The 15,259-nt window shown below is 42.7% G+C and overlaps 1 protein-coding gene across 1 annotated transcript in view; it reads left to right on the top strand.

The window, feature by feature from the left end:
* The first annotated feature begins 2,698 nt into the window (after positions 1–2,698).
* The window catches only part of LOC120046992 (vascular endothelial growth factor receptor kdr-like), a 65,476-nt gene continuing 52,915 nt past the window's right edge, over positions 2,699–15,259 (top strand). Inside the window, 3 exon segments of the mRNA XM_038992540.1 lie at positions 2,699–2,762; positions 10,281–10,368; positions 12,569–12,771. Of these exon segments, the coding sequence (XP_038848468.1) occupies positions 2,699–2,762; positions 10,281–10,368; positions 12,569–12,771 (355 nt within the window).

Genomic DNA, 15,259 nt, shown 5'->3' with positions numbered 1-15,259 from the left:
CAGTTCATCTTGTCACCAGTAGATGTCACTTTCCATTGAAGTGAGGATTTAGCCTAATTGAGTACTGGCTACTGTGGTGTTTGTTTTACCTTAGTGAGTTTATGACCTATACCTATGAGTTTATTATCACCTATACCTTTCACCTATTACCTCATTAGTTGACTGTTCTCAGTTAATCTCAAATGAGTTCATTCAGATTGATCGTTTTTGTGTAAAATGTACTGGATATTGGTGAAATTATGTCGGATGTGTTACTGAAAACTCGGCCCCTGGAGGAGGGGAAATGAATTTGAAAACAGAACCAGTGTTTCAGTTATGATGAAAATATGTGTTCTAGCATTGTTATCATGTGGATCTACTGAGTCAAAGGTTGTTCAACATCTTGAGAATAGAATGTATGTTTCACAAAGCAAGCCACGTTGTTATAACTTGGCAGCCCCAGGATCTTGATGCCTCTCCACGTAAACAAAATGGAGCAGAAAAGGTGGATGTTTCTCTAGATTGTGTCTTTCCCGGTGTGGTACACAGATATGTCTTCCTCTCCATGTCCAAATAAACATGACATCCAAGCAGAGGAAATGCTGCCCCCATCTATCTCCTCCATCCCCTGCTACTTTTTTAGTGTCTAGCTTTGTCTACAATGTTTCCAAATAGATTTCCTTCACTGTCCACAAGCGGAGCGTGGGAAAGACACAAGGAGGAAGCGGATAGAGGGGCAGGAGGCACGCTGGTATTGTTCTGGCCAGTAGAAGTCACGGAAAAGTGACACGCTACCTGAGAAAATATTCCTTCCCGGACCTCCTTACGCTCACAGTCAACCACCAATGTATGTCAAGCCCCAATCTCAAGACAATGGGGAGGAGGAAAAGGGAGACCATTTCTGCATGGTGATTGGCTGTATGGTAGGGCCATTAATAGTAAATGGGGTCTAAAGACAGGGATGGGGAGAGGTTTGGTCAGATGGACAGGTACATTACCAAAGCAATTGGGGGGGTGGTGATTTGTCCACTACAAATAATCTGAAATAAACCCAACTAAGTTGAAAAACAGGCATTTATTCCTTATTGTGCTGGTGATGTGACTTTGTTTAGTATTGAGAGTCATTGAGATTGTTGGTGGATTTGTAAGGCACTGCTAGAGATATGTGAAATAAGAGGCGTTGATTATAGATGCTTGAAATTGGTAAATCCTCTTTCCTATCACAAAAAGCAAACACTAACATTGATATATTGTATTTGTTACCCAACTCTCTCCAGATCAAAGCGGATCCTTATTAGGCCTTACCTGTCAACCCCATTTAACCATTACATACCTGTCAACCCCATTTAACCATTACATACCTGTCAACCCCATTTAACCATTACATACCTGTCAACCCCATTTAACCATTACATACCTGTCAACCCCATTTAAGCATTACATACCTGTCAACCCCATTTAACCATTGCATACCTGTCAACCCCATTTAACCATTGCATACCTGTCAACCCCATTTAACCATTACATACCTGTCAACCCCATTTAACCATTACATTCCTGTCAAACCCATTTAACCATTACATTCCTGTCAAACCCATTTAACTGTTACATTCCTGTCAAACCCATTTAACCATTACATTCCTGTCAAACCCATTTAACTGTTACATTCCTGTCAAACCCATTTAACTGTTACATTCCTTATGACTCATTCAATGATAGAGGTCAAGTAAAAATTATTAGCACATATTTTACTCTGAGTGGTATGTGTGACTGCTTTTGATTTAGCGCAAGGCATGAGTCCAGCGCTTCTCTCCTCCTCGGCCCGCTGGCACTATCTGAAGCCTGATGGCTCTGACAGCCAGAGAGTTCCTTCCTGCAGCAGCTCTTTGCTCGGGACCATGAAAACAGCGCTTTATTTGATGTAACTGTCTTGTGTTCAGATAATACAAGTTCTCCCTCCACCAGTACAGTGATAGGGTGTGTGCACTACGCAGTAAAGTTGGACTATGCATTACAACCATGTTTAACCCCACTTTGTCTATTACCGTGGCTATTTCTCGTGGGATAATATAATCTCTCTTGGGATTGTTGCCTATCATCACATTGATGGGAACAGAACGTTCAGATGGGAACTATCTCAATCACCTTCAGAAATGATGCTTGACACTGCCCATCTGCTGGAAGGTCAGACCCAGAGCAGGGTTGTGGTTGGGAAACTAGAACAGATTCAGATGAGTCAGGGAGTTTATGGCATGCTTTTGACACCCACGCCACATTTAATGGAGACCTAGAGGACAGTAGGGTTCCGCTGACCATAAGTCATTGACTGAATCACACAAAATTAGATGAGGGAAGGGGAAGTGGTGAGAAAACTCTTCAAACCAAAACGGGATCTAAGTTTCTTCTTTTTCAGCCACAAAACCACAAATCCTAAACAAAATCAAAGTCTTTGCCTATCCATTTCAGCCGCTTAGTTATTAAAGGGAATAACTGAGAGGATCAAATGTAACATTATCCAAACGTGCACTTCACTGGCCTCACATCTCCCTTAACTTTGTTTCCAATTCAAACAACCTGTTCCAAAAGTCAGCCCATAGTGTCAAATGGAAACTCCATGGTCCAGTGTGCCTTTTGAAGCTGTTTCTCTGGGTTAAGGAGTGTGATGTTCCAGTTAAGTTGATTTAAAATATATTTTTTCTCCCCTCTGTGGGCACTTGAGATGGCCAATGGGAGTGATAGGGAGAGGTCATCTAAGTTCAAAGGGAGCTCATCCCTCACCAACGGTATGTCCGTGTCATGCAGACTACATACCTACACACACACATACTCACACCAAGCATCTCTGTTTCTCCCTGATGAGCTAGACTGCTGCCAACATATCCACCAATGTGGTGTTATTCCAAGGTGAAATATTAACTCAGCTGTTGGTGTTGGCAGGTTTCCTTAGCTCTCGTACCTCTCTTGTGCGTGATGGATTCTTGGATTGGGAGACTTCTAACTGCACAGCAGAAGCACTTCAGTTGAATCTGGACATTTTACATTCAGGGATCAGTTGTTATCGCTGTTATTAACAGTGATGATAGCAGCATCCCCCTCTATAAGACATATATCTTTCTTGCTGAGCCAGCAATATATTTTATATTAACCCCTTCATGTGATTTAAATTTCAAGGACCTTCTGTCCACCAGCCAGTCGTAATCTCACATGTTATTCTGCCTTTTTAAAGGAGATGCAGGGACATTCTGTCTCCAAGGGGTAATCTACGGGCTAATAAAAAAGTAACTCTCTTTTACTGTTGTCTTAACCAAATTGTTGACAAAGTGCAGTGATTTCTGAAGGACCCATATTGTTGACAAAGTGCAGTGATTTCTGAAGGACCCATATTGTTGACAAAGTGCAGTGATTTCTGAAGGACCCATATTGTTGACAAAGTGCAGTGATTTCTGAAGGACCCATATTGTTGACAAAGTGTAGTGATTTCTGAAGGACCCATATTGTTGACAAAGTGCAGTGATTTCTGAAGGACACATATTGTTGACAAAGTGCAGTGATTTCTGAAGGACCCATATTGTTGACAAAGTGCAGTGATTTCTGAAAGACCCGTATTGTTGGCAAAGTGCAGTGATTTCTGAAGGACCCAGTGTGAGAGTGTATTCTCAACACATGAGGAGAAACTCTAACTGCACAGAAAGAGTAGTAGTAGTAGCAACTTATTTTGTCAGGGGGTCCCAACTCTTGTCAATGTTTTCAGCTCTCTGTTGTCAATCTGCCACCAGAGCATAGAAAATCTTGTGAGTTTGTCTTTCTGTGTGTTTGTTCTGACATACTCAACCTAAAGACAACTCACAAAATACCACTGTCTCAGAACAACATCGCAGTGGGATGGCTGTATCGTCACGCCATGAGGCAATGAATATAACAGTGCAGGACAAGTTAACCCCAATGTAACCTCACAATCAATTATAGCCCACCAACTGTGAGCCAGTAAAGCCTTGAAATTAATAATGGAATATTTTAAGTTCCTTGTTTGGGAAATTCACAGTAGTGTTAAAGCCAGTTGCTTAAACTAAATATATTGTGAAAAATGTGTGCAAATGTTATAATGTGCCATTGAGGTATAAAATGGTGGCCCAGTGCGGTACAGGAAGCCAGTGATCATGTCGGTGGAAACTGATTGACTATAGCTGGCTGCTGTTATGCTACTCTGCTGTATCCATGGACACACTGCAGCGAATATGACTCACAAGCCTCTGACCTTTCTCTTTTATAAAGGAGTGTCCCCCCCACCATCCTCTCTCTGCCCTTTGTTCCCCATGTTGGACTTACAAAGAGATGGAGTGGCAAGGTTAAACGAGGGAGTCATTATTCCTCATTGTTGTTTGTTTGCCTTGAAAACCCCAAAATATATCCTCTCACCCTCACTCCAGAGACTGCCTTACTGGTATATGGTAGGACGGGAAGCACACAGAGACATGAGGGAATTCCATACATTATTCCCAGCACTTTAAAGAGGAAGAGAGAGAGAACGAGAGAAAGTGAGAGTCTGAATGTGGCAGTAGCCAGGCAGTCCAGGCTAGTTGCCAACAGCTCGTGTGTAAAACTGCGTAATAAAACCCCATTATTATGGTATGAGATGACTGTGTTTGGGAGGAAATCCCCAGTCCAAACCCTTAAGCGGCATCATATTGGGTTCAGCAGCAGTTTCTTACCTAAAGGATTTAACATCAAATCAAATTGTATTTGTCACATGCTTGGTAAATAACAGGTTTAGACTAACAGTGAAATGCTTACTGACGGGTCCTTTCCAACAATGCAGAGAGAAAAATATAAATAATAGCTAACGATAACAACAGGAATAAATAAAAAAGTAATAACACCAGGAATAAATAGAAATGTAATAACACCAGGAATAAATAGAAATGTAATGACACCAGGCATAAATAGAAATGTAATAACACCAGGAATAAATAGAAATGTAATAACACCAGGCATAAATAGAAATGTAATAACACCAGGAATAAATAGAAATGTAATAACACCAGGAATAAATACACAATGAGAAATTATAACTTGGCTATATACCCAGGGTACCAGTACCGAGTCGATTAGCACGGGTAGGGTACAAGGTAATTGAGGAAGATATGTAAATATTGGTAGAGATGAAGTGGCTAGGGAACGGGATAGATAATAAATAGTAACAGCAGCGTAAGAGAAGAGTCAAAAGAGATTAGTGCAAAAAGGGTCAATGCAAATATTCCAGGTAGCTGTTGGTTAACTATTTAACTAACTATTTAGCAGTCTTATGGCTTGGGGGTAGAAGCTGTTCAGCATCCTGTTGGTTCCAGACTTGGTGCATCGCTACCGCTTGCAGTGCCGTAGCAGATAACAGTCTATGACTTGGGTGACTGGTATAGAGGTCCTGGATCGCAGGGAGCTCGGCCCCAGTGATTTACTGGGCCGTACGCATTATCCACTGTAGCGCCTTGTGGTCGGATGCCAGTTGCCATACCAAGCGGTGACGCAGCCAATCAAGATGCTCTCAATGGTGCAGCTATAGAACCTTTTGAGGATCTGAGAGCCCATGTCTAATCCTTTTAGCCTCCTGATGTGGAAGAGGTGTTGTTGTGCCCTCTTCATGACTGTGTTGATGTGTTTGGACCATTGATAGATCTTTAGTGATGTGGACACCGAAGAACTTGAAGCTCTCAACCCGCTCCACTACAGCTCCTTCGATGTGAATGGGGGCGTGCTAGGCCCTCCGTTTCCTGTAGTCCACAATCAGCTCCTTTGTCTTGCTGACGTTGAGGGAGAGGTTGTTGTCCTGGCACCACACTGCCAGGTCTCTGACCTCCTCCCTGTAGGCTGTCTCATAGTTGACGGTGATCAGGCCTACCATCGTCATGCCATCTGCAAACTTAATGATGATGTTGGAGTTGTGCTGAGTCGATTCCCCCACGCAGTCGTGGGGGAACAGGGAGTACAGGAGGGGACTAAGCACGCACCCCTTAGGGGCCTCTGTGTTGATGGTCAGTGTGGCGGATGTGTTGTTGCCAACCCTCACCACCATGGGGCAGCCCATCAGGAAGTCTAGGATTCAATTGCAGAGGGAGGTGTTTAATCCCAGGGTCAGTGGTGTTAAGTACTTAACAAAAAATGCTTTAAAGTACGACTTAAGTATTTTGGGGGGTATCTGTATTTTACTATGTATATTTTTTTGACAACTTTTACTTTTACTTCACAACATTCCTGAAGAAAATGATGTACCTTTTACTCCATACATTTTTCCTGACAACCAAAAGTACTCGTTACATTTTGAATGCTTAGCAGTACAGGAAAATGGTCCAATTTACGCACTTATCAAGAGAACATCCCTGGTCATCCCTACTACCTCTGATCTGGTGGACTCACTAAATGCTTCATTTGTAAATAATGTCTGAGTGTGCCCCTGGCTATCCATAAATAAAAATAACACAAACATTGTGCCTTCTGGCTTTCTTAATATAAAGAATTTGAAATTATTTATACTTTTACTTTTACTTTTGATACTTAAGTATATTTAAAAACAAGTACTTTTAGATTTTTACCCAAGTAGTATTTTACTGGGTGACTTACATATTTACTTGAGTCATTTTCTATTAATGCATCTTTACTTTTACTCAAGTATGACAATTGAGTACTTTTTCCACCACTGCCCAGGGTTCTTATCTTAATCATGAGATTGAAAGGCACGATGGTGTTGAACGCTGAGTTGTAGTCAATTAACAGCTCATGAGATAGTATTTGGATTACACAAGTGTCTGGCAGAAAACAGCTGAAACTATTTTGGGTGTTTTAAAGAGCACACTGATTTCCATGGGAACTAGACACAAAGATAGTATTTCGATTAGTTTAAAAACTGTCAATTTGTCATTGTTTGGAGGCCTCGTTTGTTCTCTGACTAAATTTATGCTTTCCATCTAGCTTGACCCCAAACACGTCCAAATAGAGCTTGGAATCCCAACCTTTTAGAAGCAAAAGCAAAAGTCCTTCCTGAAAGTGTAACGACCACACGTGTTTTCAAAACACAATGTCCTGTTCTTTGTTGTTTCCCCAGCTCTGCACAGAGGGAGGCTAGGGAATTATGAATGGAGGTCCCAGAGTAACACTACCAATGTCAACTGCTGTTTGAAAACTGTCACAAGAGCCCAACGCCAACCAGCAGTGAGCTAAATATGGCAACCCAGAGAGGCATTAGATAGTGGTTGCTCTCTCTCTGTTTTTTGTTGGTTCCATGCCTGTCCTCTTCTTTTATGGTTCCTAATGAGAACCAGGTCTTGGACCCTCTGAACTGAACCACCACAACAAGCACAATTTCTGGAATTTTTCAGGCGTTCCACTGGAGGAATGCGGCACACAGCTGTTCGGTGGGGGCGGGGGGACACAGGGCGGGCGGCTTGATGAGGGGTCTTTTTAAGTGGGAACCATCCATCTGTAGTTTGTTGCAGAGCAGAGCAGAGGAAACTGCCTGGTTTTAGGAGAAGAGTTTCCCTCCAGTGAGTGGTGAGGTCAGGTTGTAGTATGTAGTGTGTTTGTGTGTGAGAGAGAGAGAGAGAGAGAGAGAGAGAGAGAGAGAGAGACACTTTGTGCATACAGTATGTAAAAGCAAGTGGATCAAAGTGTGGAACAAATGTGGTGGAGTTTTTGAATGAGAGTCAAGTTAGTATACCGGAGGTCATTTGTAGACAGTAAATAAAATAGTGATCGGGGAAATAAATCCATACAGTACATATCGCAATATTATTTTTGGACGATATTATATAGATAGTCGACTCCAATTGTTGCTACTGTAGGTAGTGTTAGCTAGCACTAGTCGGCTGTACCTGCGCCAGAAATCCGGTATTTTTCATCCTGTAGCTTGTTCTCCATCTTCCTTTTAAATAGTGCGCCAACATGTTTTCAGCTTTGTTTCCCCTAACTGATCAAAACAAATCTTCTCGTGATCTCTCTTGTCTCTCTCCAGCAGACATATATAGTGAGAAAAATGTTTGCAACATCAAATCGCAATAAGATCGCAGTATAGGATCGCAATACATAGCGGCACCTAAGGATCATGATAATATCGTATCATGAAGTCCCTGGCAATTCCCAGCCCTAGTAAATAAGACTTTTTAGGAATATATATATTATTTAAAGCATTAATGGACAACATATGAGCTTTAGGAAACATTAGCTTTATGCAGGACCGTTTCCTAGGAATCTCGGTGTGAGTACGTCCTTTTCTCTCAGCTGGTTTGAAATATGCACCGTCACATTCTTCAGGCCTTTGTTTATGTACACATCGATCCATCCATGTGTAAATACACACATGGGCAATAAGAAAAAAGTCATAACGACAGAGTCATAACGTGTTTGTCTGAAGATTGTGATCTCTGATTTAGGTTTAGCATAAGTAGAAGTATTAAAGAGAGCAATGTAGTATACTTAGACCCTATACTGTAGTACTCTGTCATACTGAGAGGAATGTTTTGATCACTTTAAAAACCTTTGACCACATCCCTTCCCCTCCAAATAACCTTGGACTCATACGAAACAATGATGTTATAACATTTTGGGGGGGGAAGTTGATATTGAGTGCCAACATTGGCATTGGCAGTTCATTCTTGGACAACAGCTGTTCAGACCCTCACAGTGAAACAAATCCGAACTCTGTGTACTTTTGATTGTGTGTGTGTTGTGTTCACGTGCATTTGTGTGTGTGTGTGTGTGTTTCTGGAGTCCACACAGGGAATTAGCCTGGTTGTGTAATTCCATTGACCGTCTGGATACTGTATGACTCAAGTAAAAGCTTCGCTGTAGATATCCGCTCTTAAAGAGAAAATGTAATGAACGTGTTTGCCTGGCGACCGGACTAAACCACAGGTTGTCAGTACACAAGCTGCTTGGGGAGTAGAGAGTCAAAAGAAGGAAATCACTTATGAGACCGTCACACCTCACGGACAGCAGAGAGAATGACAGTGCTTCCTATGCTGAGCACCGCGAGCAGCACCTATCAACAGCTTCAGCCAGGCCCAAACCCAACTGGGATTTTTAATCCACCGTTTCAACCTCCCCTTTTGTCGCTCTTCCCTACAAATGTAATAATAGCATACAGAGCATCAACAAGATCAGAGGTCAATAAAAAAGTACATCTGCCCAAATAAGTGTTATGAGAAAGAGAGGAAGAGAGAGAGAGTCCCCACCAAGCTAGATTGACTGATTGATCTGGAGGAAGTGCTTGTTGACATGTTGCAGGGCTCATCTGGGTCTGTCCGGTTCTCCACAGTTGTGACTGACCCGTCTGGCTGGCTGAGGTGCACAGCTGCTCCCCATGCCCCCCCCCCCCCCCCCCCCCCCCACTCTAACACACTCACATAGCTCATCACTACCAGACCAGACCAGTATCCATCCAGAGCCCTACCCTACACGGACTGCACCGGAAACAACCCCCACCCCTCCCATCCCCAACCCTGACCCCTTCACAGCAGAGCACCACTTGCATAAGATCCAGCAGCAGAGTAGACCAGAACATGGGCTGCACTGACTCAGGGGAAAAACTCCCAAGGAATTTGTCACACCACTAGTAAGTCAGACTGTAGGATTCTTGGCTGTAAATAGAGGCATGGTGTAATTTGCTTGACTGTAAATAGAGGCATGGTGTAATTAGGTTGACTGTAAATAGAGGCATTGTGTAATTAGGTTGACTGTAAATAGAGGCATGGTGTAATTAGGTTGACTGTAAATAAAGGAATGGTGTAATTAGGTTGTCTGTAAATAAAGGAATGGTGTAATTAGGTTGTCTGTAAATAGAGGCATGGTGTAATTAGGTTGACTGTAAATAGAGGCATGGTGTAATTAGGTTGACTGTAAATAGAGGCATGGTGTAATTAGGTTGACTGTAAATAGAGGCATGGTGTAATTAGGTTGACTGTAAATAGAGGCATGGTGTAATTAGGTTGACTGTAAATAGAGGCATGGTGTAATTAGGTTGACTGTAAATAGAGGCATGGTGTAATTAGGTTGACTGTAAATAGAGGCATGGTGTAATTTGCTTGACTGTAAATAGAGGAATGGTGTAATTAGGATGACTGTATACAGGCGTGGTGTAATTTGGTTGACTGTATAGAGGCCTGGTGTAATTTGGTTGACCGTAAATAGAGGCATGGTGTAATTTGTTGTTTACTGTAAGACTACTATGAAGCGACACTTTGAAATGCGCAGTGTGTATTAATGTATCCACTGAGTGTGTTAGCCAATGTCTGAATGTGTGTGTGTGTGTTTTACAGGTCAGGTCAGCCTGCCGGCCCCTCTTCTGCTTCCCTCTGGGGACACACACCTTCGCCACACTGGGAAGTCACTCACCCTCACCTGCAGGTATGACACACATACACCCACACACGCATACACATTCACACACACACATAAACAAACACACACACACACACACACACACACACATACCCACAAACAAACAAACACACACACACACACACATACTGAACCAACAAGTTCCCCAACTGAAAATATGTTTTAACTTACAGATGTAGGATCTTAATTTGAACCAGTTTGCTACAGCAGTAAAATAATCCCGCAGCAACAGGAAATGTGAATTATTATGTGGATTATAATTAATGAAAATTTTTGTAGGGGTTGATACATTTTTCTTAAGGGAAAATCAAGTCTGAAATTTCAAAGTGGAAATTACAAATACATTACACATTTAAAAGTACTGCATTGCAGGAAAGTTCAAATGCAACAGGGTGATCAAATTAATATTCTACATCTGTACTCTATAGGGCCCCATCACAAGAGTCAGGAGTTGTTCCTGCCCACACAACCAGACAAGGAAATACTTGTTTTCTACAACTCTGGGGTTTTCTTGGTTAGGTCATATGGACAGAACAAAAAAGTGTAAATGCCTTTTAAAATAGGCCATTCATTTTGATGATAGAGGTACGGGAAATAATCTGAACTCCCTGGCAAGCCTTACATCAACAATCCAAACGGTTCATGCCAACACCCCTCCCCTGTCATTTATTAGCTCCTGGTCCTGCTCCAGTGGTTGGCTGTTCTCTGGACTGCCAAGAAAGCCTGTCTGGCACCATTAGACAGCTAGGCCAGGATAAAGTAAGGAGAGGGAATGTAAAAGGGACTGCTGGAGCATCAAGACCGTCAGACCACAGAGGCAGCTAGGCAGTTACACCCCCAGCCAGGAACCAGTGTGTTCCCCATTTATCAATCTGTTCCAAATTCCTCCGGGGGGCCGATGGGACCCCTGTCTGTCTGAAGTGCACACAGTTGTTAAGCGTTTAGAGAGCCTTGCATCATTTTCTAGACACTTCAGGAAAGTTAACCCCTGTGGTCCTAATGCGACGCTTCTCTCCAAGGCCATGTGCTAAAAAGTCCCCGGACTGAAACTATGGTTTCTAGCCTCTTGATGAGAGTTTGAAGTTGCTTGACCCAAGGCGCTGTAGGCAGAGGCAGTGGTATGCAGCGAGAAATGTTTCAAGATCCTCTGGGATCGTTTTTAATGGGACCTTAAAAACTGACATTGTTTGGAATATGTGTTATTTGAACACATCAACCCAGAGACCCCAGCCATGTCCCCATGTGCAAATCCAAGTTATCAAGATGACTCCAGATTATTGGAAGGGCCTTTAAACACTTTCCAATAAACATAATCTGAGACGCCCTGAAGGGAGGGGCTGGACCTAATCGACTGGCAACCGGAACAAAATGGTGTGACACTGGAAAAATTCCCACAGAATAATTATTGCAAACCATGCATCTCTTTCTTTTCCTGAGAATATTCACTATCAAAAAACAGAACAGACACATAATCTGTCAAGTCAGGTCAAAGCCAAAATTTTACACGGATTTGAATAAGTTTAAATAAAAGTTCAGATGGATTCTTAAAACTAGAATCCTTAGTTGCTACATCCATTTTTGGTCTTAATTAATTATATATACCCATTGATTCTTGAAGAATATAACTTATACATGCCTCACGAGTTTAGTTCAACTGTTGTACCCCATCAGAACCCAACATATAATCTTGTTTTAAACAATGTACATGTAAACAAACACTGTATCTTCTAAAAACATGGTTAAAACTATAATTTTGATATCATGGATGGTCAGTCCTTGCACCCATAGCTCTGTCTATGAATTTAAAAGAGGTTACATTTTCACCAGGCTGAGTGACGGCTTTGTTATTGTTTCAATTAAGGATTCCAGCTTTAAGAGCTTGTGCCTGTAACATTTGAGAGTATGTTTGTGTGCATAAATCAGGTGAGACAATGAAGGTATTTGACTTGGTGATGCTGCTGACCTGAGGGTGACGACCCAGAGCCCTAGTGGGGGTAGGAGGGTAATAAGAAAGGGATGATGCAGGTGGTCTGACTGACCCTCTCAGACCCTCTGTACTTTGTCGCTTGACTTAGATGTTGCCCTTAACCACAGACCTAGAATCCGATTTCCCTACCCTCAATCCACATTTGAACCATTAGGAACACTAAATAATATCTGATCCTCTATCAGTTCTTAGGGTTTACTTCTGCTGTGTCTTTATCAGAGGTGCCGCCCAACTGCACTGGAGGCTGCCCTGGCGGGACGTCACCTCGGAGGGGGTGCGCGTGGAGGAGTGTGAGCCTCGGGTGCACGCCCACTGCAGTAAGTTGCTGGTGAGCCACCTGAGCCCCAACGACACGGGCCTCTACAGCTGCAGGTACACCCAGCCCTCCGCCGACTTCAGCTCCACCTACATCTACGTCAAAGGTGAGTCCCGCTTTATACTGTTCAGACATTTCCCAATGGTATAGCCCCTTTCATACAATGCTGTATCTGCAGCCCAATGGGTTTTACATATAGTATAAAGTGTATGTTGACAGAGTAAATCATCATTGTTGAGTTCTATAATGACATTCTTGCGTGAAGTAGTGCCCTGTTCGGGCATGCATTTTAAGCCCAAGCCCTACCCATGCCCGAGACGTTCAGGCCATACCCTACCCAGGCCCGATTGTTTCTGCCAAATTTTAGGGCTGGACTTGCCTGAACGCGAAATAAGAAATAACTTCCTTTGTCAGGATCCATTAGCCGTCTCTGTCTGTTCTCCCCCTCTGTGCTGCTCGCTCTGCATGCGCTCTGTGCATGGCTCTGCTTGTGTGAGTATCCATAGCGATGCCTCTGCTTGCTGTTATGCTCAATGACAAGACAGAGAGCAGTTAGCTGTAAACTAGCTACTTTTTCTCCATCTAAATTCCGATAAAATTCAAGGAACATGACTTTTTCTGTTAAAATATTCTCTCCTGTGGACTCGGTCAATGTTCTAGTGTTATATTTGATGAGGTTCAAGCACTTCTGACACTATGATATGTACTTTGAAGCAAAACACGAGCAATTGGCTCAGCTTCAAAATGTTAATGATCAGTTTAGTGATACCCGAGCCCTACCCGTACCTTAGTAATTGATGAAAAAACAGGCCCTTCCCAGCCCTAACCCGATGTATAATGTCGGGGCCCATCAGGCTCAGGTCGGGTAGCAGAGCTCTAGCATGAAGTCCATAATAAGCAAATAGCTCCCAGCGTGTGAAAGTTGATATGAAAAGGATCCCCCTTTGTGATTTAAATAGTTTGTTGGATTTTGTTCATTTTAACGCCGATAAGGACCTTTTTCACTCCTGATCTGTATGTTTTTTTTCATATTTTTCGTTAGAGTTGGTTTGTTTCAGAACAGCATATGTTCAACAAATTCCCTCTAAAGAACAGGGGGTGATTTTAAATGGGCCGACGCCTACAGTGCAGTACGGTTTAAACTGAGACAGCTATTAGAACAACAGAGGCTCTTAAGGGCCAGGCTAGAGCCATGGTCACTGAGCAGCCTGACATCTTCATGCATGATACAAGAGCTGGAAGCCAGCCAGTCTTTCAGAAAAAAAGACAGAATAAGATTTTAAAATATATATATATATATAAATAAAGGAGAGGCTCCATTCCACACCTCATTTAGCGGACAACAACAGTCATAACTCTCCACATGTTGTAAAGAAGATGGTTGTAATTACAGATATATGACTGCATGTTGAGAGGGGATATTTTATTTTAAGGAGTCTAGTCCAAGCCATACAGAAGGAACTGAGTTGTGCCTCTAACAGAGAGAAAGGCTTTCCCCCTCTTCCTGACTCCTTCTGGGACAGGGAAGGAGAGTGTATCACATTGGAAGCCCTTGTCATTGGCTATTATTTCCGGCTGTTGTTTTTCCAGTCAGTCTCACCTGGAGCCTCGCACGACACCAGCTATGGTCTCTCCCAAGTTACAGGCTTAGTCCTCCCTCAAAATTTAGAGAGTGACCTCTACGAAACAGACAAACTGCACGTACAAACACGTGCAAATAGCTCCTTAGTGAGAGCATTGCAAGGCAACACTAAATACATTAAAACATTACCATAGTTGAGATAGCCATCAGTGTCCCTTCAAAAGTGTCAAGGTCTTAGTCTGAGGGACTGTGGTGGGGGTCGGTCTCATGGAACATCTGGGCAGAAAGATAAGAATGACAAGCCTGACGAATAACCTTTTGTGGATGAAACCAACAGTGAGTTCCTTTCTATCTCTGTCTGGACATATGTTTTTGTCCAGGACATCTTTTTGTCCAGCTCCTGTGAAGTGTGTGCACAAATGTTTCTTAATATCTGGCCTTCAGAACAGATGCTGATATTTCATGCCAACTTAAAATTGCGATGCAAAAGTACTAGACTCCTTAGGTTGAGGTCCTAGCCTGATTCCCTGGCTGGTCTCTCTGCCTCCTCTGGCGATCTGACAGCCTGGTAGCCCCGTGTTTAGTCTAACCAGGCCTCTTTCAAAGACTTTCAACTGTTTATTAGATCATTTTCCATATTTGTTTTACAAATACTAGTCCATTCTATCACGCCAAAACAGCTCAGCCTCGCACAAATCACTCAAGTATTTGTGTAACAGCAAAGTTCACACAGCAGGTCTGTGAAAGAACAGTCAGAGAGGCATTGGATGCCTGCCCTGGTGAGAAAGACTGGAGCTGTGATAGAGCTATCATAGCTATCTCCATCCTGTTTCTTTATCCAAAGCTGCACCTAGCAGGAGGAGCGGGAGGGGGTTTGGAGAATGAGCTGATCTCACTAGTCGGGAGATTCTGTTTGATCTCTGTGTGAGATAGATGGCCTGACATTACCCTGACTCTACTGAACTTAAAAAACAGATTTTAAGGAATCTTTTTCCCCCCCTACTTTGTTGTT

The sequence above is a fragment of the Salvelinus namaycush genome, chromosome 5 (genome assembly GCF_016432855.1).
Source record: "Salvelinus namaycush isolate Seneca chromosome 5, SaNama_1.0, whole genome shotgun sequence".
Lineage (NCBI taxonomy): Eukaryota > Metazoa > Chordata > Actinopteri > Salmoniformes > Salmonidae > Salvelinus > Salvelinus namaycush.
This window is presented reverse-complemented; position numbering and strand designations above follow the sequence as displayed.